Consider the following 21837-nt stretch of genomic DNA (forward strand, 5'->3'; position numbering starts at 1 on the left):
TCTAAAAAAGTATGTATTTATTTTTTAATCTGATTTAAAGATTGTCTATTGTGCAGAAAGAGAAGAGATCATTGCACATTCACATTCCACTGAACATACAGCAAATAATTCCTTTCCAGTTATAAAATTCAAGTCATGTGACAGTTGTTCGATAACAACAAATACAGTTTTACCTAAAGAGGTAAGTAATGAAGTAGTCATATAAGACACTTTCACATTTGAATTTGGCTTTGCATGAGTTCTGTAAAGCATTGAATTCACAGTAATCTCTATTTAATACATATGTAAATGTTATTCACAGTTGAAAACACTGTCATGAGCATTGGAATACCAAACAACACCCTAAACAGACACTATTAGCATTAATAAAGTTGTTCATCTGGTTTTAGTACTCAGCTGAATATGGCTGAATATGAAGTACTGAAGTCCAACCCATCACCCTCCTGCAAATATTCAAAAAAGAATATTAGGAAACAAAATTATATAGATAGGTTCCTTTTTAAAATAAAGCATCAAATACCTCATGGCTTTTCTACCACATTTAGATTTTATATTATATGAGTTTTAAGTTGCTGAATTCAGCATTGCTTTACCCATCAGTGCCTGGTAGTCACCCATTGAGTCATTGCCTATAATCGCTAAAACCACGAAAATGTGGTTTCCTGTTACAAGATTATGTTCATTTCTTTTGTATCTAGGACTCTAATCAACAAAAGTCCCAGTGTTTACTTTCAAGTCTAATAATAGTTTTTCAAGACAGCTACTGCTAATATAATGTATTATAATAATTACATTTATGATCTCAGTGTATAAACAACAATTTCACATCTTAAAGGGACAGTTCACCCAGAAATGACCATTCTGTCATCATCATTTCACCCTCATGTTGTTCCAATCCCATTAAACTGTAGTTCATCTTCGAATCTCAAATGAAGATACTTTTAATGAAACCCGAGAAATTTTTGCCTTTATTGTGATAGGATAGTATCAGGAAGCAAGGTGGGAGAAAAAGAGGGGGGCGGGATTGGGAAAGGTCTGAAGCGCAACGCCGCTATATGTCGGCGTGCTGCCCACGAGGCTATCGGTGCTGACAACCCAAGAGATTTCTCTCCTTTGAACATCCATTCCACCAAAACTTTAACACGAGTTCATAGAGAGATATAAAAGAAATCCATATGAATCGAACTGTTTAATCCAAGTTTTCTGAAGGAACACGCTTTATATGATGAACAGATTTGATTTAAGCTTTTATTCCCATACAAACACTGATTAACGCACACACGTAAAGCAAATAAAATATTATAAACGGTAGCTAAACCGTACTTGGTTGACTCGTAAGAACAAACCTCTAGTTCATGTTTGTCAATGATGACTGAATTTTCATTTTTGGGTGAACTAACCCCTTAAGCAATTATTACGAATCATAATGTAGTTGTACTGCAGATACATTCATTTGTAAAAGTTTTCAATAAGTCTGATAGTTCCTAACGTTCAGTTAAATTCACAGCCTTTTTTATTTTCAAGACTTGATATCTTGGTTATCCAATTCTTGGATTTCCTCTTTGTCTTTGGCCACTTGCTCCCCCATGGGTTTATTCCGTCCAGTATTCCTCCTTGTGCACAGATGACCTGTCTTAGCAGGACGTACAAGCCCAAGGAAGACGGCACCTAGTCCCATTCCCACAGCGCACGAATAGAATGCAGCACTGTACTTTTGTGTAATATCCACAAGGACACCTAGAATATTTGGGGAAAATGCAGTAAGTTATTTGTTTAGGTTTGCATTTTATATACACTATTGTTCAAAAGTTTGGGGTCAGAATGAATATTTTTATTCAGCAAGGATGCTTTAAATTGATCAAAAGTGACAGTAAACACATTTAAAATGTTACAAAAGTCTTCTATTTTAAATAAATACTGTTCTTTCTGAATCCTGAAAAACTGTACTGTTTTCGACATTGATAATAAAAAGAAATTCAGTTGTTCTTACCGCCTAAAGGTGGACCAGCCAGTCCTGCAAAGCTCTGAATACAGACATAGACGCCAACAGCTAAGGGCATCCTCTGGATCCCTACAACATCATCCTCGGCCAACATTGGGATGTGCGTGGATGCGATGTTCCCGAGTAAGAAGCCATAAAGCACACAGCACACTGCTAGTCCCCAGAAGCCATTTACCACAGTGAACAACAACAGGACTAGGCACATCAGTGACACACATACGAGAAGTACGAAGATCTTCCTAATGTGCCCCCAGTTCAGGACCCATCCTATAGAGAGACGTCCAAAGATCTCAGCGATGGCCATTGTTGACAGCATATAGGCAGCCTTGTCCCTCTCAGTACCCAAACTGGCGCTGAGCTCCACCACATACAGCTGTGGGGCGAAAAAAGCCCAGTGTTGCAAAAAGTCCAAATGCTGAATAACACAAAAAACTACCTTCTTTTAGTACAGTCAAATCCAAGAGCTTATTTTTACTCGTAGTGTCCTGTTGTTTTGAGAGGATCTGGAAGTGGTTCCGCTTCTTCCTGTTCCTTCCTAAATTTGAGGCTCCGTTCCAGCTCGTCAAGTGACTGTACACCTGAATCTCCAGAGCACACAGAACCTTGCATTTGTTCTTCAGGGAGAGAGTATGTGATCTTCTGCTCAGTTTCTGTCAGAGAAGTCTTTGGTTTGATGACTATAGGACAGAGCAGAGCCCCACAGACAATAATGATGCCCTGCAACGTGCCAATCACCACCATTGTGTACCTCCAGCCAATGCAATTCTTGAGAGCTGTGAACGCTGCAGAAACAATGAAGCGATATGTGCGACTCTTTATGTTGCAATAATAAAACACTTGTTTCAAAATAGTGGTACATAAAATTTGATCATGTTATATTGCAGTTGAGTACGCCTTCCCTTACCTGGAGCAAAAGCAAATATAGCAAATGATTCTCCAGTGGAGGCCATGGCTGTGACCACAGATCGACGCTTGCTGAAGTACTGGGACAAGATTGTGACGGTTGGCAGAAATGTCAAACAGTAACCCAGTCCTACAGAGAGGAAAGGACATCTGAAAATCATTAGAGGCTTTGTTTTGCTTATAGCTGATAAATTAATCTTTTCAATCAAACATATATATTATTAGATTTTATTGTAAAATGTCTTTATTTGCAGACAATTCTGGAGCAGTTTAGTTGTTCTACTTCTCAAGTATAAACATAACAGATATGAACAGTGTTGGGGGTAACGCATCACAAGTAATGCGAGTTATGTAATCAGATTACTTTTAAAAGTAACTAGTAAAGTAATGCATTACTTTTAATTATCTGAGTTACTTTTTCAAATAAATAATGCAAGTTACTTTGTTTTCCCATTTATTAACGGATACCTCTCCTGTCCCCATTTTGAGAAAAATCGGGAGTAAGGGCAGAGGCGTTGTGTCGCTGTGTAAACATGATGCTTATTGTAGTTCTAGACTAAATGTGAGCATGCTCTTACACATCTCATTTGCACAAAAACAGGTTCGGTATTTCTCTAAATAAAAACAGTGAAATGCAAACTCTGAATAATTTGCAAACCTGCAATAATTGAATATGTTAAACACAAATATACATTCCCTTGATTTCACAGACAAGGCTTAAGCTTAGTCCCAGACTAAAATGCATGTTTGAGCTGTTTTAACTGAATGCAACTTGCACTGACATATCTTAATATGTAAGTGCCATTGTTTTGTCTCAAGATACACACCAGTATTTATTTTTTTCTAAGGCATGTTTATAAAAGCTACTTAAATGTTTTAACTGAAATAAGGCCTAATCCTGGCTTAATCTAAGCCCTGTCTGTAAAACCGGGCATTTATGTATTTAATTTCACTTTATTAAATAACCTTCAATGACCAATTCAACCATACTAATAAGCAAAAATTACTTTAGATAAACATCACAATTGTGTTTAATTTTTTGTTTTTATTGTTGAGTAAGAGTGTTGAACGTTCTTCTCCTGTGTCCTATTCTTCTGCAATCCAGAATGACAGCACATCTGAATAGTTTGTTTGAGCTGCGCCCACTATGTGTGAATTTGCATTTCCTTCAGCCATGAGGCTTCTTCATTTGCACTTTTGGTGTGAAAGGGTCTTTACATTTGCCAAAAATAGAACTTGTGTGTGAGAAAAAGTAACGTAAAAGTAACATAACACATTGCTTTCCATAAAAAGAACTCAATTAGTTACCTTTTTATAGAATATTGCAATATTGTAATGCATTACTTTTAAAAGTAACTTTCCCTAAAACTGGATATGAACATAGTACAGTTTGAATATGAACACACATACTTTAATGAAATGAATTCAATGTTTCAGACATTTTTTTTTTTTTTTGCATAAATTTCTCTTCCTACTCTCTAAAAATTAATTTCTGTTTACACTACCTTTTAAAAGTTTAGGTCTGGTAAGATTTTTTTTAATGTTTTTAAATAAAATCTCTGATGTTCCCAAGGCTTTGTTCGATTTATTCAATCAAACATACAGTAAAAACAGTAATAAAGTATTATTACAATTTAAAATAACTTTTCTATTTGAATGTATTTTATAATATAATTTATTCCTATGATGGCAAAGCTGAATTTACAGCAGCCATTACTCCACTTTTCAGTGTCACATGATCTTTCAGAAATCATTATAATATGCTGATTAGGTGCTTATAAAACATTTCTTATTATCAATGTTGATAATATTTTTGTGCTCAATTCGATGAATAGAAAGTTCAAAAGAACAGAATTTATTTGAAATAGAAATCTTTTGCAACATTTGAAAGTATATACAGTACTTTTTTCTCTCAATAAAAGTATTAATCTCTTTGAAAAAATCATACTAACCCTAAACTTTTAAACGGTAGTGTATGTATAGTGCAAGGCTTTACCTACCAGTCACAATCCCAATACTGAGGTACATCTGATTGATGGAGCTGGTGAATGCAGTTGAGATTGTGCCCAGAGATACGAGAAATCCTCCTAACATCACAACTGGCTGGAAGCCGAATCGATTACTCAGCACTGATGATAAAGGTGCTAAAGGGGCATAGAAATGGATGCCAAAGTCACAGAAATGAACAGATAAAGAAAAGAGTCAACATGCAGCTAAGCAGAATTTTAAAATTTAAAGTAAAAGTGATGGTTTTTACCTGTAAAAGTCATAACAAAGACACATATTGAAATGATCCATGATACTCGACTGTTGCTCTCCTCAAAATCACTCATTAGGTCCTTGAGGAAAATCCCGAAACTTTTGATAACCCCATAAGTAAACATCTCCACCAGGAAAAAGGCCACAGCCACAATCCAACCCCAACCACCATCTGGAACCTCTGAGTACACTTTAGAGCCGAGGCAACCTTTCAGTCGGAAAATCCACTGTGCCATTTTGACCTGTGAATGTGACAAAGACAAATTTAAGCTATTTTAAGTTTATAAGTCTATCAACTTTTACAGCCGCTCACATCCATCAGTAAACTGTATTTAAACACATCTATGATCATTCACCCTTATAAAGAGACATCTCCACAATGCAACCAAACAATGTTTAATTTTAAACACTGTTGATGAGTTAACTTAAGTGTACATGGTTGATAATGCTATAAACAACTTTTATACTTAATACTCAAAACAACTGCAATATTAGCTTTAAAATTGAACTATTTCTTGTATCAGGTTTTACAGTACAGATTTCTGTTCAGTTGAACATCTGATGTATGCTAGAGACCAGTGTTGTTAATGTTTACTTAAAGTGTGAAATAAAATGAAAAATAAATATTAAATGACTAAACTTACTGTTACCATGAAATTAAAAACTGTGCCCCTGTAATATTTAATCAAAATAACTTCCCCTCCCTCTTGCACTGACATCTCTTCTCTTTCTCTGATGACATGTACACTGCCCTCCAAAAGTTTGGAAACGCCCTAGAAAAGTGGGGTTTTGGACAATATTGGCATGAATCCTTGTTAATTTGTGATAAAATTTTGCACTGATAAGGGACAACACAAACTATGAAAACAGATTCTTCAGTTTTTAAGCATTTTTTGCAAATTTGAACCCTTTCCAGCAGTGACTGTATGATTTTCAGATCCATTTTATCACGCTGAGGACAACTGAGGGACTCAAACACAACTATTAAAAAAGGTTTAAACATTCATTGATGCTCCAGAAGAAAACACGATGCATTAAGAGTTGGGGGGTGAAAACTTTTGAACAGGACGAAGATGTTCAAATTTTTCTTATTTTATTGAAATATCATTGCTTTTCATTTAGTACTGCCCCTCCGGAAGCAACAGAAGATACTTGCATGTTTCCCCGAAGAAAAAATAAGTACAATTTACCTTGATATTCAAATTCAAAAGTTTTCACCCCCCAAGTCTTAATGCATCATGTTTCCTTCTGGAGCATCAGTGAATGATTAAACCTTTTTTAATAGTTGTGTTTGAGTCCCTCAGTTGTCCTCAGCGTGATAAAATGGATCTGAAAATCATACAGTCACTGCTGGAAAGGGTTCAAATATGCAAAAAATGCTTAAAAACTGAAGAATCTGCAGGACCTGGAGGATTTTTCTGAAGAACAGAACTCAGTTTAACTGCTCAGAACAAACAAGAGACTCATGAACAACCATCACAAGACAAAAAAAACAGTCATAGGTCACCCAGGTAACCACACACAGTATTAAGAACCAATGGTTCACATACTTTTGAATAGGGCCATTTGAATAAATTCAGCTTTTTTTTTCTTGTGGATTATATGTAAACATCTTATGTAAAATATCTTACTCAGGACAGTACTAAACAAAAAATAACATGCATTTTATATGATCTCTCTTGTTTTGTTAAAATTTTTCACATTTTCACAGATTCTGCAAGTGGATCACATACTTTTTCTTACAACTGTATATATTGCCATTATTATGTAATCAAAATGAAAATTATTATTGCTGGTCTTCAATGATAATGTCAAGTTACTTTAATGTACTTGCACCATAAAAAAAGATGCTGATATCATCCAAAACCACACTTTGCCAGGGGTGTTTCCAAACTTCTGGAGGGCAGTGTACATATCTCTGCCTTTCAATTTAAATGTATATTTTTGAATTTGTTGCATTTTTAAACACTTTATTTGGCAATTTTACATTGTTACCTCATACTGAGGACAGGTTAAATTACATGTATTTTCCGAGCATTTATTTAAGTAATACTAAAAAAACATGTGTGATGTAGCCATGCGCACTTACTACACCGTGTCATTCTAGCGTTTAATGCTGAGGAGGACTCTAGCCTCCGAAGGACTGCACTAGGAAGGACACAGGATGCTGCTTTCCGTTTGAGAAGCACCCAGTGGAGTAGTAGGCAAGTAGCGCGAGTGGCGTTACTAGAGGGATGTACGTCACGAGAGGGGCGGGACTCGAGTGTCAACAAACTGATGCGCTTTAAGGCAGCAGAGCAGAGCAGAACAACATTTGAAACACTTTCAATGAAGCCATCGCTTAGCATTAGGTGAGCAGTAATGAGTCTCATAATATTATATTATCGCTTTTTAATATCCCAGTTTCTATGCAGTTTAAAGCTGAAGTTTGTAGTTTTTCCAATGTTTTTACAGCTAACACTGTAGGACAGCTCCATTCCCATCATATTCAGACCGCTAAACTTCCTCCATAACGTTATTGCGGTAACTTCAAAAGCATCTTTAACAACTCCTGTGTGGCATGACATTGTCCCAAACAGACATTTGTTAAACTTATAATTAATAAAAAAATGAATTGTTCATGTTTTATCACGTTTATTATTTTCTAAATCACTTTGCAATTTATCAACCATAAGGTGAGTTGGCAAATTTTCCCAACCACCAGCTGCTCCATTAGATTTCAGCATGAATATATGTTTTCTCAGCTCTTTGCCACGTGGTCGTTTCTATGATAAAGAACACTATACAAATATATATGTGTGCCCTTGAGTCTTCCTGCATATATTAGTGTCTGAGGCACTTAACTGACCAATGTCAATAGGAGTTTAGTAGAAATGGTCACTCAACCATTGTAACATTTAACAACCAAAACAAGAAAGAGTGCTTACCTGTTCCTATCAGTGAGGGGAATGTTGCTGCTCTTCTGCTGTGCTGTGGTGTGGTGTGTGTCCACGGCCAAGAGTCCATGTGGTGCTTCCACTGTCTCAAACACTGAGCTCCTCTATGGTGGGAGGTTTCAGCTGTTGAGTGAGTTGAGGATTGGTTTACAGTCAATGTTGAATGAAAGGCCACACCAACAACCCCCCTTTCCCTTGAGCTGGAATGTCAAAGGAACATGCTGTGTGCCTATGTCTCTTCTTCTCGCTATAGTGTAAAGTGGGAACCGCAGGAGTGACTGTACTGAATGTTTTAAAAGGACCTGTGCATTAGGTAAAGTTTGTTACATAACAGCCAGTAAGATCTGCTCAAACCTGACAGTGAAAAGACTCTCCTCAGAGACATCCAGAGGGCTTTATGCTGTGAAAAACAGCAACCTCAGATGGTTCCTACACTGTAAAAAGTGGCAACCTCAAAGTGCTATACCTAATTTAACCCATACAAATTTGTTGGTATAAATTAATGTATTAGGTTCATTCAGTGATGTTAAATAATATTTTTTGACTTGAATAAAACTAGTTAATTTAGATGTTACTTTATAATGTAGCCTACTATTAGTTTGTACACTATATGTCATTAATGAAATCTAATAGATGCACATTTATGTAATTCAGAGGTGTTTACCAGGTATAGAGCATAGCACATTACACATTCTATCAAACACCTAAAATATAATACATATAGTACCATATCAATGTATTTACATATATTTATGATTCTTTACATTGCAAATTCATTAAAATAATTTAATGATGTACAGAGTCATATACCTCTCCGTATTAATTTAAATTAACATTAAAATGAACTTTAGTTTCTTAACTTTAACTTTGATTGAAGTTGACAGTATTGTATTTTTGTTTATTGCATATTTAAACATTTTTTTGTTTGATTTTGAGATAAAAAGGTGCCACTGCATACCAGTTGTTTTAGTATCATTGAAATTCTATTATAGTGTTTATTAATATTTTATTTATTTGAATTAGTTTTTATTTTTTATAATTTTATCATTTTTATAATTTATTTGAATTAATTTTGTTTTTAAAATATGTTCTTATTAATTTTTATTCAGTTATTTTTTATTCAGTTGTAGCTTTAGTTATTTTAGTATATCAAATTAAACTAAATGAAAATAAGAAATGGTGCCTTGGCAACAAACTGAAATAAAATTAATTCAGTTTTTCATTCAGTAGTTTTTTCAGTATTTTATTTTAACTAATGACATTTTTTTTTTAAATAGTTTTAGTATTAGTGAACTATAATAACCCTGCCACAGAACCCTGCTGAAGATCTCTGATTGGCCTAATTCATTAATCACACTGTATTTTATAATGTTTTTCCCCCTGGTCTAATTACGCTGAAGTAGCAATCAGAGTGTTAGTTTTTCTCTCTCAGATATATCATAATTTAAATGACTGTTTTATTCTCTCTTTTTTAGATTTAGCATTTAAAAATGGCACAGTTTGGATTATGTGCATTGCTTCTGTTCTCTGGACTGGTTCATCACATCAAAAGCCATATTAGAAAGGAGAACAAAACAGGTGAGAAGGAACGACCCAATTTCATCATTATCTTAGCCGATGATATTGGATGGGGTGACCTCTGGGTGAACAGGCCTGATAACTCCACACCAACACCCTGGCTCGACTCATTAATGCTGAAGGGCAAAAGGTAGTGTTGTCATTATAATTTGGCCATGAATGCCACAGTTTTGTGTCTGATCATGTCTAATTATATGTGCTTGTGTGTGGTGATTTGCAGATTCACAGACTTCCACTCTCCTGCCTCCACATGCTCACCGTTCACGCGCTGCCCTCCTGACCGGCAGACACGGGCTGCGCAACGGGGTCACTCATAATTTTGCAGTGGGGTCAGTCGCAGGACTGCCACTCAATGAGACAACGTTTGCTCAGCTCCTGCATGACGCAGGTTATTATACAGCCATGATCGGTAAGCACAGAAACTCTAAGAACGTGCTGAGAACAACACGATTAACGTCCTGAGAGCAATGAACTCAACACTGTGCTGTGTTAGTTCCTGATTAACAAATGCTCATTGTCGCCATGGCAGCTAATAAGCCTCCTAATCTGAACTTATATGTCGTAATATTTCTTTTCCAAGTATTAATAACACTTATATTGATTTTAAAACAGGAAAATGGCATCTTGGACACAATGGTTCCTATAATCCTGTTCATAGAGGTAAAATTTTAATGTTTTAATTATGCATGATATTTTAAAAGATGAATCACTGTTAAATAAAAATGTATTAATAAACAATAAATTATATATATATATATATATATATATATATATATATATATATATATATATATATATATATATATATATATTAAAAATATATATTTATATATATATATATATATTAAAAATATATATAATAAAAATATGTTCAAATAGACATCTGCCATTTTAAGTTGTAAAAAAATATTGCACAATATTACTGTTTGCTGTTTTTTGGATCAAATCAATGCAAAAATATATATATATTTGCATTTATTTGATCCAAAAAACAGCAAAAACTGTAATATTGTGAAATGTTTTTTTTACAACTTAAAATGGCAGATTTCTATTTGAATATATTTTAAAATGCAATTTATTCCTATGATGGCAAAGCTAAAGCTATATATATATTATATTTTATTTTGAGCTATTTCATGTGGATATGCTTATTTTTGTGGGTTTACCCTACAGGTTTTGACTATTACTTCGGTATTCCTTATAGTAATGATATGGGCTGCACTGACAAACCAGGCCTCGACCTTCCCAGCTGCCCTCCCTGCATCCTTAATCAATATACTACTAGGTGTGTGTTACTATCCATGTCATCATTATCAAAACACACATCAGATGCCATATAGCCTGAGGTTTTGTGTTTGTCTCACTCTCATGCTTTACTGAAGTATGTAAAATGTTGACTCTACAGGAAGCATGAAGGATGCTACACTCAAGTGGCATTACCTCTGTATGAAAATGAGACAATAATTGAACAACCCTTGGACACATGGAGCCTTAAAGACAGATATGCCAGAGTGGCAGTCAAGCAGATATTCACAGCCAGGTATGTTCACTGCTTCTGACTGTGATTATATACAGTCATATATTCTGATTTGGATACTGACCTGAGCTCATTTCCACAATGGTCTGCCTTCCTGACAAATTGTGCTTTTCAGTATTACTATTAATAATTATTACTTTCTATTGCACTTTTTATTAATGATATTTTTATTGATATCATTATTGTTATTAAAGGTTATTAAACCTCTTGAACTTCTTGGTAAAATACTGAATATGTGAATTAAAAAGGTCTTAGTACTTATGGTGAAACCAAAAACATTCTTGATTAAAAACGGATTATAAAAACAGTTTTGCTACTCACAGGGGCAATTGTTTATGGACTTTGATCAGTCAATATGTAGGTCTGGTCTGGTCTGTAAACAAGTTTACTGGTCAGGCGAAAGTTGCAGTATTGACCTTTGACACAGTCTAAGGATAGATCATCATCTGTTGGGGTGTACACAGCCAAGTCTCATTTATTTCTCATTTCAGCTGTGCACTCGCACAGAGAATCGAGACCTGTGACTGTTTTAAAGCCAAAATCACTTCACTTAGTTCCTCACCTAAATTTATTTGAATCAATAAATTGTATTGACATTAAAATTCAATAAATAGTTTTCATGTTATGGCAAATAGCAATAGATGGCAGATTCTAATATTATATAATATTTTGTGTGTGTGTGTATATATATATATATATATATATATATATATATATATATATATATATATATATATATATATATATATATATATATACATATATACCATAGTTTGGTCCTTAATGCAACCTGCTTACAATCCAGTCGCACATAGCACAATCTGATTGGTTCCTGTTGCATCTGCAGCCAATGAGCTTGCTGCTAACATTTAAAAAATTGGTCAACGTTTGCTGTAGCATTTTGCAGCGTACATTCAGTGTTCCTCTGAATCCCTCCACCTTCCCCAGCTCCGCTTGTATAGATCTTCTACGGATAATTTCATATATGCTATTTGTGCAGCATGTCTGTGTATGTTTTAGCAGTAGCAGTTCCCTGTATTGCTCTGCAGCAGCAGCAGCAATAATCAATAGAAGCAGCAATATCATCAACTGTAGCAAATCTATTTTTCCAAGACCAAATACATTTACATTGTCATACATATTACCATTCTAAACTCTTCTGAGAGTTGTCATGATATACAAACCCGATTTTTCAAAAAGTTGGGACACTGTACAAATTGTGAATAAAAACAGAATGCAATGATGTGGAAGTTTCAAATTTCAATATTTTATTCAGAATACAACATAGATGACATATCAAATGTTTAAACTGAGAAAATAAGTATAATTTTAAGGGAAAAATAAGTTGATTTTAAATTTCATGGCACCAACACATCTCACATCTCAAAAAAGTTGGGACAAGGCCATGTTTACCACTGTGTGGCATCCCCTCTTCTTTTTATAACAGTCTGCAAACGCCTGGGGACTGAGGAGACAAGTTGCTCAAGTTTAGGAATAGGAATGTTGTCCCATTCTTGTCTAATACAGGCTTCTAGTTGCTCATCTGTCTTAGGTCTTCTTTGTCGCATCTTCCTCTTTATGAGCCGCCAAATGTTTTCTATGGGTGAAAGATCTGGACTGCAGGCTGGCCATGATGTTGTAATTGATGTAGTATGTGGTCTGGCATTGTCATGTTGGAAAATGCAAGGTCTTCCCTGAAAGAGACGACGTCTGGATGGGAGCATATGTTGTTCTAGAACTTGGATATACCTTTCAGCATTGATGGTGCCTTTCCAGATGTGTAAGCTGCCCATGCCACACGCACTCATGCAACCCCATACCATCAGAGATGCAGGCTTCTGAACTGAGCGCTGATAACAACTTGGGTTGTCCTTGTCCTCTTTAGTCCGGATGACATGGCGTCCCAGTTTTCCAAAAAGAACTTCAAATTTTGATTGGTCTGACCACAGAACAGTTTTCCACTTTGCCACAGTCCATTTTAAACGAGCCTTGGCCCAGAGAAAACACCTGCGCTTCTGGATCATGTTTAGATACGGCTTCTTTTTTGACCTATAGAGTTTTAACCGGCAACGGCGAATGGCACGGTGGATTGTGTTCATCGACAATGTTTTCTGGAATTATTCCTGAGCCCATGTTGTGATTTCCATTACAGTAGCATTCCTGTATGTGATGCAGTGACGTCTAAGGGCCCGAAGATCACGGACATCCAGTATGGTTTTCCGGCCTTGACCCTTACGCACAGAGATTGTTCCAGATTCTCTGAATCTTTGGATGATATTATGCACTGTAGATGATGATAACTTCAAACTCCTTGCAGTGTTTCTCTGAGAAACTCCTTTCTGATATTGCTCCACTATTTTTCGCCGCAGCATTGGGGGAATTGGCTTCTGAGAGACACTGCCACTCTGAGAGGCTCTTTTTATACCCAATCATGTTGCCAATTGACCTAATAAGTTGCAAATTGGTCCTCCAGCTGTTCCTTATATGTACATTTAACTTTTCTGGCCTCTTATTGCTACCTGTCCCAACTTTTTTGGAATGTGTAGCTCTCATGAAATCCAAAATGAGCCAATATTTGGCATGACATTTCAAAATGTCTCACTTTCAACATTTGATATGTTATCTATATTCTATTGTGAATAAAATATAAGTTTATGATATTTGTAAATTATTGCATTCCTTTTTTATTCACAATTTGTACAGTGTCCCAACATTTTTGGAATCGGGTTTCCTTTCCAGCCGTATCTAACTCTTGGTGATTCTATAATTATCTTTCGCCAGATGCGAGAGACTTTCCACAATCCTCCCCATTACATGGCTTTGGACTCACACTTCACACTTATGGCCAATTTTTTGGCATGTCCAATCCACCTAACCTGTATGTCTTTGGACTGTGTGGGGGAAACGGAACACCCAGAGGAAACCCACACTGACATGGGAATAATGTATTTAAATAAATTGTTTTAAATTCTACAAGTGATTTTTTGGCATCACAATATTATAATGTACTGTGTGAAACATGCATATTCATTTTAAGATTTGCAAAGAACATTTAACAGTGGTATTAAATTATGAATGTTTTTAAATAATAAATTTAAACAATGGATGACGAGAGATGTAATCTAACTAAAAAGTTAACGAGCATGCACATTTAAATAGTAGAAACTGATACAGTACACTACAGTTCATATGTTTGAGGTCAGTGAGATTAAATTTAAGTAAAAACTTACTTTTATTAAGCAAGGATGCATTAAATTGATCAAAAAATATTTCTGAAATATTTCTATTTCAAATAATTGCTGTTCTTTTGGACTGTATTTATCAAAGAATTCTGAAAAAAATATCACTGTTTCCACAAAAATAGAATGATTTCTAAAGGATCATTTGACAGGCTGGAGTAATGCTGCTAAAAAGTCAGCTTCGCCATCAAAGTAATAAATTACATTTTAAAATATATTAAAATAGAAAATAGCTATTTCACAATATTACAGAATTTATGATCAAATAAATGCAACTCTAATATCAGCTGATAAGCAGTATGGTACCGCTAAATTGTGCCTCTGTGTATCAAAATTATCCTTCTGTTAGTGTACAATTTGAATAATATAATTTGTTTTGTGTCTGTATAGCATTTCTAAGCAGCAGCCGTTCCTGCTGTATGTGGCTCTTGCTCATATGCATGTCCCACTGTTCCATAACACCTTCCTAAACGTTACGACACAAGACCCTTACACAGCCAGCCTCAGTGACATGGACTCCTTGGTGGGGACAATCATGCAGGCGGTCAGCACCGAGCAGCTGGAAAACACATTGATATGGTTCACTGGTGAGTTATTTTACACATATTTCACTCAGTGTATTCAGTGGGATTAGTCATTTTCCTAAAGGCTCTGATTGCAAATTTATGAAATGCATCTGTTTCTAAGGTGACAATGGCCCGTGGGAGCAGAAATGCCAGTTTGCTGGGCATGTTGGGCCTTTTGCTGGAAGATGGCAGACAAGCAGAGGTAATGCAGAAGCTGCCATATAAAAGCCTCTCTCCATTTATTTATTAAAAACAAATGCCTTTTTCTGTTTTTGTAAGGTGTCATACTTTTAACCTACCATAAATAGAAGATCTTAAATGAACGAACATCCAAGAGTTTTCTGTGGGTGCAGATTTCAGTGATTCTCTTCAGTTGTTTCAGATAACAAACACACTAATTAAATTATCATATTATAGTCTGTTTTCATTCTTTTGAGCAGGTGGTGGCTCAGCCAAGAGAACCACATGGGAAGGAGGTCATAGAGTTCCCACAGTGGTCACATGGCCTAAAAAGATCAAACCCAACAGCACCAGCAGCGCCCTGCTGAGGTACTGGAAGATTTTGAGCATTGTATAACTTGATTGTTTTTGTTTTCACCATGATGACTGGCTTTTATTCCTTAGTGGTTTGGATATCTTTCCAACCATCCTCTCCCTGGCTGGCGTAAAAGCACCATCGGATCGACGGTATGACGGCATTGATATAACATACATTCTGCTCAACGACTCTGACACAGGGCATAAGGTACAGTAAGTTTGAATGACACACCACTTTATAGACCAAAACAAAAACTGTGATATTTGCTCTGACTGTTTTTTTTTTTTTCTTTTCTTGTTCCCATTATCAGAGTCTCATGCATCCAAACAGCGGCGCTGCAGGACAATTTGGGGACCTTCAAACCATCAGACTGAAACATCACAAGGCCTTTTACATCACAGGTTTCTATTAATTAAAAAAAAAAAATGAAAGAATCAATTTATTAATTCATGTTTGACAAATACTTATTTTAAACTAATTAATTTGTTTAAAAATTTAGTAAAATAATAAACGAATAAATCACATTTTAAATTGATTAATAAATAGATATTTTTTAAATATTTGTTTAATTTATTTATTATTTACTGTTACATTTATAAATTGATAAATAGATATTATGAACTTTTTATTTAATTCACGTTTAAAAATTATAAATGAAATCATTTTTTTGATAAGTAGACAGTTTTAAACTTTAAATCACGTTAAAATGCAATTAAATGTAACAGTAAATTAATAATAAATGTCACATTTTAAAATTTACAATTATTTAAAACAGTGAAAAAATTATTTAAATCACATTTTCTTAATTGATGAATTTGTTTAATTTATATTTAAAATGTAGTTAAATGTAACAGTGAAATAATAAATTAACAAATATAATTTCTAAAAAATAACAATTTAAATGATTTCATGTTTAAACGTGATAGAGAGGATTTTTTTCGTCGACTGAGAATCCAAAGACTGTTACTGAGTTTTTGAAATGAGCGCATGCGTAAGAACAACCCCCCTCCTTCACAACTCATTTCAAAGGAACGCCTCCCAAAACTCGCAAACACTCGTATTGGAACACGAGTGTTTACCAACGGCATTCACTGTGTCATGTTTTTTGAATTCATTATGTCGGACTCACCGCAGGTAACTCATAATCTGCAGTTGTTACTCCTGTCTCCTGACAAAAACATTGCATGCGGCGCCTGTGGAGTGTGGAAAGTTACTGGAGAGCGCAGCCGCGCTAGTCTCTCAAAAGGAACGTCACGGCAGTGATTGACAAGCCAGAGGGCCAATCCGCGCACGTCTCTCACAAGGAATGTCACGGCAGCGATTGACAAGCCAGAGGGCCAATCGTTTTTGCGATGATCGCGTAAATGATTGGCTGATGTTTTTAAGGCCCTACCTCGTGCACAGATGATGTATATTAATATTATTCCTTTCAGTGCACCTAATAAATAGTCTTTTATCAGTTAGTAAAGACAGTTTCAAGTAATATTGCAAAAATGTATAAAACAAAACATCCTCTTTAGCATCTTTAAATGTAGAAATGTAAATGTAAAATAATAAATTACAGTAAAACAATAAATGATTTTTAAATGAATAAATGAGTACACATTTAAAACTGTTTACTTAATGTATAAAATGTTACAATAATTAACAGTATATTAATCATTTATTTTGGCTGCTCCCGTTTATGTACTCTCCAGAGTTTTTTTTTTTTTTTTTTTTTTTAAATCCGTAGGTCCGTTAATATACTGGTACTGGTTCTCCCTCAGGTGGATCAGTGGCGTGCGGTGGAGGAAGTGGACAACAGCAGTATCACGACCCCCCTCTGATATTTGACCTCTCAAAGGACGAGGCAGAAGAGACCCCTCTGAACCCTGAGAGTGAAGAGTACAGATCTGTCCTGAAAGAAGTGGAGAGAGAGAGGGAGGCTCTGCTGTGGGACATCGCCACAGACAGGGTATCGTCAGCTGACTACACCATGATTCCGGCTGCAGTCCCCTGCTGCCAGCCACACAACCCCGCCTGCCGATGTCACAGTTTGAAATGAGGTCAGTTGATTCAGCCTTGAACTCAGCACTGTTTATCAGTGTGTTAGATCGTATCAACATATTGAAAGCACTGTCTTTTCATACACTGAGAAGAGCATAGTTCAAATATTGAGTCCAATTTCACAGAAAACCACACCGGTTTACTAAGTATGTTGATGAGTAAAGTTAAGTCTGCGTAACAGGAAACTATAGCTGTGCAAGATGTTGTAATACTTTTTTATCCTGCTATTTAATCATGAGCTAGACCAGGGGGTTTCAAATTAGAGCTTTTTAACACAGTTACCGATTTTTATATTATTGTTTGATTGTGCTTTCTAAAAACTGGTCAGAAATCATGAGATCAATCACAACACTTTTGACATCTCTATTTTTCAGCAGTAAGAAATATCCTTTTATAATTTAATTTAATTTTAATTTTAAAGTTTACACATCTTGCATTACTGTAAAAGTGAATATAACAAGACACTGTAACCCGAATACCAAGTAAATATTCTCCATATAATATTTTATAATTTAATTTGACAATAAAAATTATTTATAATAATTATTTCATTTTGGAAACATGTTGTTTTATGATTTTCTAACTGCCTTTATATTTTAGGGAGTTATTTGCATCAAAAAGTTTGAAAAAGCTTGACATTTCAAAAATATTATTATGTTAGATATGTGTATGCATAAACATACTTAGTATGTATGTTGAAGTAATTTACTTAATCATATCAGTTTTATATAAATGACTAGTACATCGTAGTAGCAACTTTACAGTAATAGTGTCATAAATGTCAGAACTGGCTTTCTCTTTGACTAGTTTGATATCATGTCTCCATCTTGTGGTAATACTGTTGCCATAACTGTGACCGCATAACTACAATTAATATTTAAGAGATTAATGGTATTGTGTTTTGTTGATTACTTTAAAATCTATATTTTTATATATAAACTCTGTCAATTGATTGATAGGACCACAAACAACTTCATTATATTCCCAGGATTACTGACAAAACAAAACAAAACATGAATCTAAAAATGTATTTTAAATAAAATATAATACACACCACTGTATCCATTTCATGCTTTCACAAAATTTCACATAAAATAATACATTAACTCAATTTGAAATGCAACTTTTAAAACACTAGGCATTATACACTTGCCAACTTTGTAAATAGTTACAAAGAAAAAACTGGGCATCATACACTAAACGACTGAGGATCACACACTAACCACACTTTCTAACCATTACGAATAAAACAAACACATGCCTTGTTTCTTGGAGACAAATGACGAATCTAAATTTGGCTCAAAATATCAAACGTGTTCGATATCCTCCGAATGGATGGAATGGAATCAAAATTTGAAGCTAAAATAATCTGTGACCATCATACACTGTGATTTTGTCGAAATCTGTCAACTCAGTTATGCAGACTAGCTCTGACTTTCAGCAACTAGCGTTACCTTGTCCAGACTGAAAATCTGGGCAAAATCTGTAGTTTATTCCAGCCTTTAGTTGAAAATGCATTGGCTGCTTCTATGAGTGTCTGTCCAATGGCATTTTTTAAACTTGCTTGGTCAGTAAACATACTGGTATTGGTTGGTATAGTGAATGTGCTCATGGTTCTGTTGTGTTCTCTCATGGATCAGAGGACATTCAGTTTCATTTTAGCCACATTTTCTTTATTGGTTTGCTGTTAGTAAACACAATCCAAACATACAGTGTTGAGCATCTGTAAAATGTAGTCAAGACTGACAGGTGTGGTGGCTCTTCAAATGAATGTAAAACCACATTCCACGTGGCGTGAGGTCGATTGAGATGTTCTTACACTCTTCACAACTATGAATAAAATGTAAAAATTCAAACTGTTAAAAACTGTAACTTAAAAATCCTTTAAAACATAAAATTATAACTTAGCTTCATTTTTTTTTTTGTTAATGCTATTGTGCGTTCCTAATCGTACTGTGCTGATTTGCAAAAAACACCTGTGTGTGATAAGAGATTACCTTATTTAAGGAAATAAAGAAGTTCTCTTTCCTGTTAATCAACAATAAGTCCCTTTTGAGTACATTTCTGTTCCCATATTAGCATTATAGGCAGCCATTGTAACATCACAGCAGAATACAGACAAACAGTCAATGAGCAGTGTACTAACAACCTTGTGTAACGTTAAGTTAGGAAGAGGAAAATAAAATACATTTTCATTGCAAACAAGGTGCACTGTAATTTATATGTATCTGGGTTTTTTTCTTAGCTCATAAAGTTTTTGTATGGAAATTAGTGTTCTGACCATAAATTAAGCAACAAGGAAATTAAATACCAAAGACCCTGAAATAATAAACACTCTGAACAACCACACTGATTCCAAACTGATAGTAGCTAATTCTGTCATCATTTACTCACCCTGATGGAGTTCCAAAACCTCTATGACTTTCTCTATTCAGTGAAACACAAAAGAAGATATTTTGAAATACTGTTTTTTTGTTTTGTTTATACAATAAATTTCAATGGGGTCCAAAACAACATTGGACAGAAAAACAGACATTTTTCCAAATATCTTCTTGTGTTTCACCGAAGGAAGTCCTTCAGGTTTGGAACAACATGAGGGTGAGTAAATGATGACAGAATTTTCATTTTTGGGCGAACTTTCCCTTAAAGTACCCAAAGTTCCAGCTGAGCAAACATGTTTTTACCATTGGTGAAAAAAGGGAAGTGCTTTAGAAAGTGACAAGTCAATCAAAATTGGGTTTTGAAAATGCTACAATAGATCTTCATCTTGGTCGATGATAAAGTAGCAAAAAAAAATCATACAACCACAAAAATCTCTGATGAAAATTAGAATCAAGGTGCCATAGTGATGTATGCTGCTCTTTATACAGTTCCCTTTCACACCCGCTACCATGGATTCAGAATTATGTGTTGCATGTGCAATTTGCTCACAATCCTGAATGGCACATTAGTAAGTGCATTATCTCTGTTTGTTCACATTGTTTGTTGGGAAAAACAGCCTGTCTAATCATTCAGTGTATCTTCTGTAAACAGTCTGCAACATCAACTGTGGATCAATGCAGAAAAACGTGATGTGTTCTTCCGTTTCTAATTACATTCACTCACTCATTTTGAGAGAACAGTCTTGTATGTTGACTGAGAAAGAACGGGCTCTTTGAACACTATAGGTCCAGTCTATGACTGTAATAATTCCCATAAGAATTAGTTAGTATCTGGTTGGTGGGTAGTGATGATCATATGACTGTCCATCTCCTGACATTGCTTTGAATCAGTCTCTATGGCTTTTAAAATAAACATGTTGTCATCAGCAGTATTTGCATCAAGGTTGCTGACGTTCTCTGTCACGGAGGCGGTTTGTGTGCTCACTGCTTCCTCAATTCCCTCAAGTATCAAAATGCCACTGCTAGGCTGATGACATTTTGCATTGAGCTTGTTCACTTCACCAACATGCTCCTCATTCACATTCATGGCCTCTTCCTGGACAGCAGCATCTTCGCTGTAGTCTTCATCACTGAGTCCATTCTCTTGGACTGTATGGTTCTCCGTTATCTCTGGTTTATCATGATCTTTAGTATCTGGCATGTTCTCCTCACAAGCAACATCATGGAGTGCAACATCTACAGTAATAGCTGCACTTTCTAGTACGGTCTCTCTGTGATTCTCAGCACTGTCTTCATTGACAGCACTGAGATCCAGAGTTACTTCATTATTATGGATCCTTACTCTTGGATCTTCTTCATAAAGGTCGTTTTTAGGGGTTTGTCTCTCAGTGCTGTCCTGTTCAAGTCCAACGTCTTGACCTCCCTTCTTTGCCTCATTGAGAACACCAAGAGTCTTTTCCTCAATGACTCCATCTACTGAGGTAATGTCAACAACATCTTCGCCAGCAGACATTTCTTGATCAAGATCCTCTTCATTGCTTGTATCTTTTTGCCAAGGCTTGTCTTCAAGGTGTCCGTCTATCTGTGGAGCAGGATATTCACAATCATACCCTTGTAGATCTTTGGTGACCTCATTTGATCCAATGATTCCACCCTCTTCCTCAGTATCTACAGAACCAACAAGGTTCGGATGGACTTCAACTACTAGTTTAATGCAACTCTTTCCCTCCTGAGGCAGCTGTTCATGGACAATAACCTGCTTCAGGTCATGTGCAGTTTGGTCTGTATCACTCAGTCTTGACTCGGCGTCTGAAACGTCTGTAAGTTCATTTGGAGGTCCACTGAATGTGGC

General features: G+C 35.4%; 4 protein-coding genes across 4 annotated transcripts in view; 2 read left to right on the forward strand and 2 right to left on the reverse strand.

The window, feature by feature from the left end:
- Positions 1–8252, reverse strand: LOC125255402 (monocarboxylate transporter 7). The gene is given in 8 exon segments (XM_048170611.1): positions 1–1737; positions 1991–2390; positions 2392–2524; positions 2526–2784; positions 2907–3035; positions 4906–5049; positions 5163–5406; positions 8092–8252. Coding segments are annotated over 7 exon segments (1521 nt in total). The 5' UTR covers positions 5401–5406; positions 8092–8252; the 3' UTR covers positions 1–1519.
- arsg (arylsulfatase G) lies at positions 7260–18148 on the forward strand. The gene is given in 13 exon segments (XM_048170610.1): positions 7260–7515; positions 9576–9808; positions 9899–9938; positions 9940–10087; positions 10291–10338; positions 10852–10963; positions 11084–11218; positions 14845–15041; positions 15142–15222; positions 15461–15569; positions 15645–15765; positions 15869–15959; positions 17325–18148. Coding segments are annotated over 12 exon segments (1578 nt in total). The 5' UTR covers positions 7260–7515; positions 9576–9590; the 3' UTR covers positions 17603–18148.
- The window catches only part of si:dkey-220f10.4 (tubby protein homolog), a 22772-nt gene continuing 18495 nt past the window's right edge, over positions 17561–21837 (forward strand). The window contains exon 1 of the mRNA XM_048170607.1: positions 17561–17603. The gene's annotated coding sequence lies outside the window, so the exon portion shown is untranslated. The remainder of the gene's footprint in view (positions 17604–21837) is intronic.
- The window catches only part of snx11 (sorting nexin 11), a 6437-nt gene continuing 3855 nt past the window's right edge, over positions 19256–21837 (reverse strand). Inside the window, 1 exon segment of the mRNA XM_048170609.1 lies at positions 19256–21837. Within this exon segment, the coding sequence (XP_048026566.1) occupies positions 20806–21837 (1032 nt within the window). The 3' untranslated portion in view covers positions 19256–20805.

The sequence above is a fragment of the Megalobrama amblycephala genome, linkage group LG20 (genome assembly GCF_018812025.1).
Source record: "Megalobrama amblycephala isolate DHTTF-2021 linkage group LG20, ASM1881202v1, whole genome shotgun sequence".
Classification (NCBI taxonomy): domain Eukaryota; kingdom Metazoa; phylum Chordata; class Actinopteri; order Cypriniformes; family Xenocyprididae; genus Megalobrama; species Megalobrama amblycephala.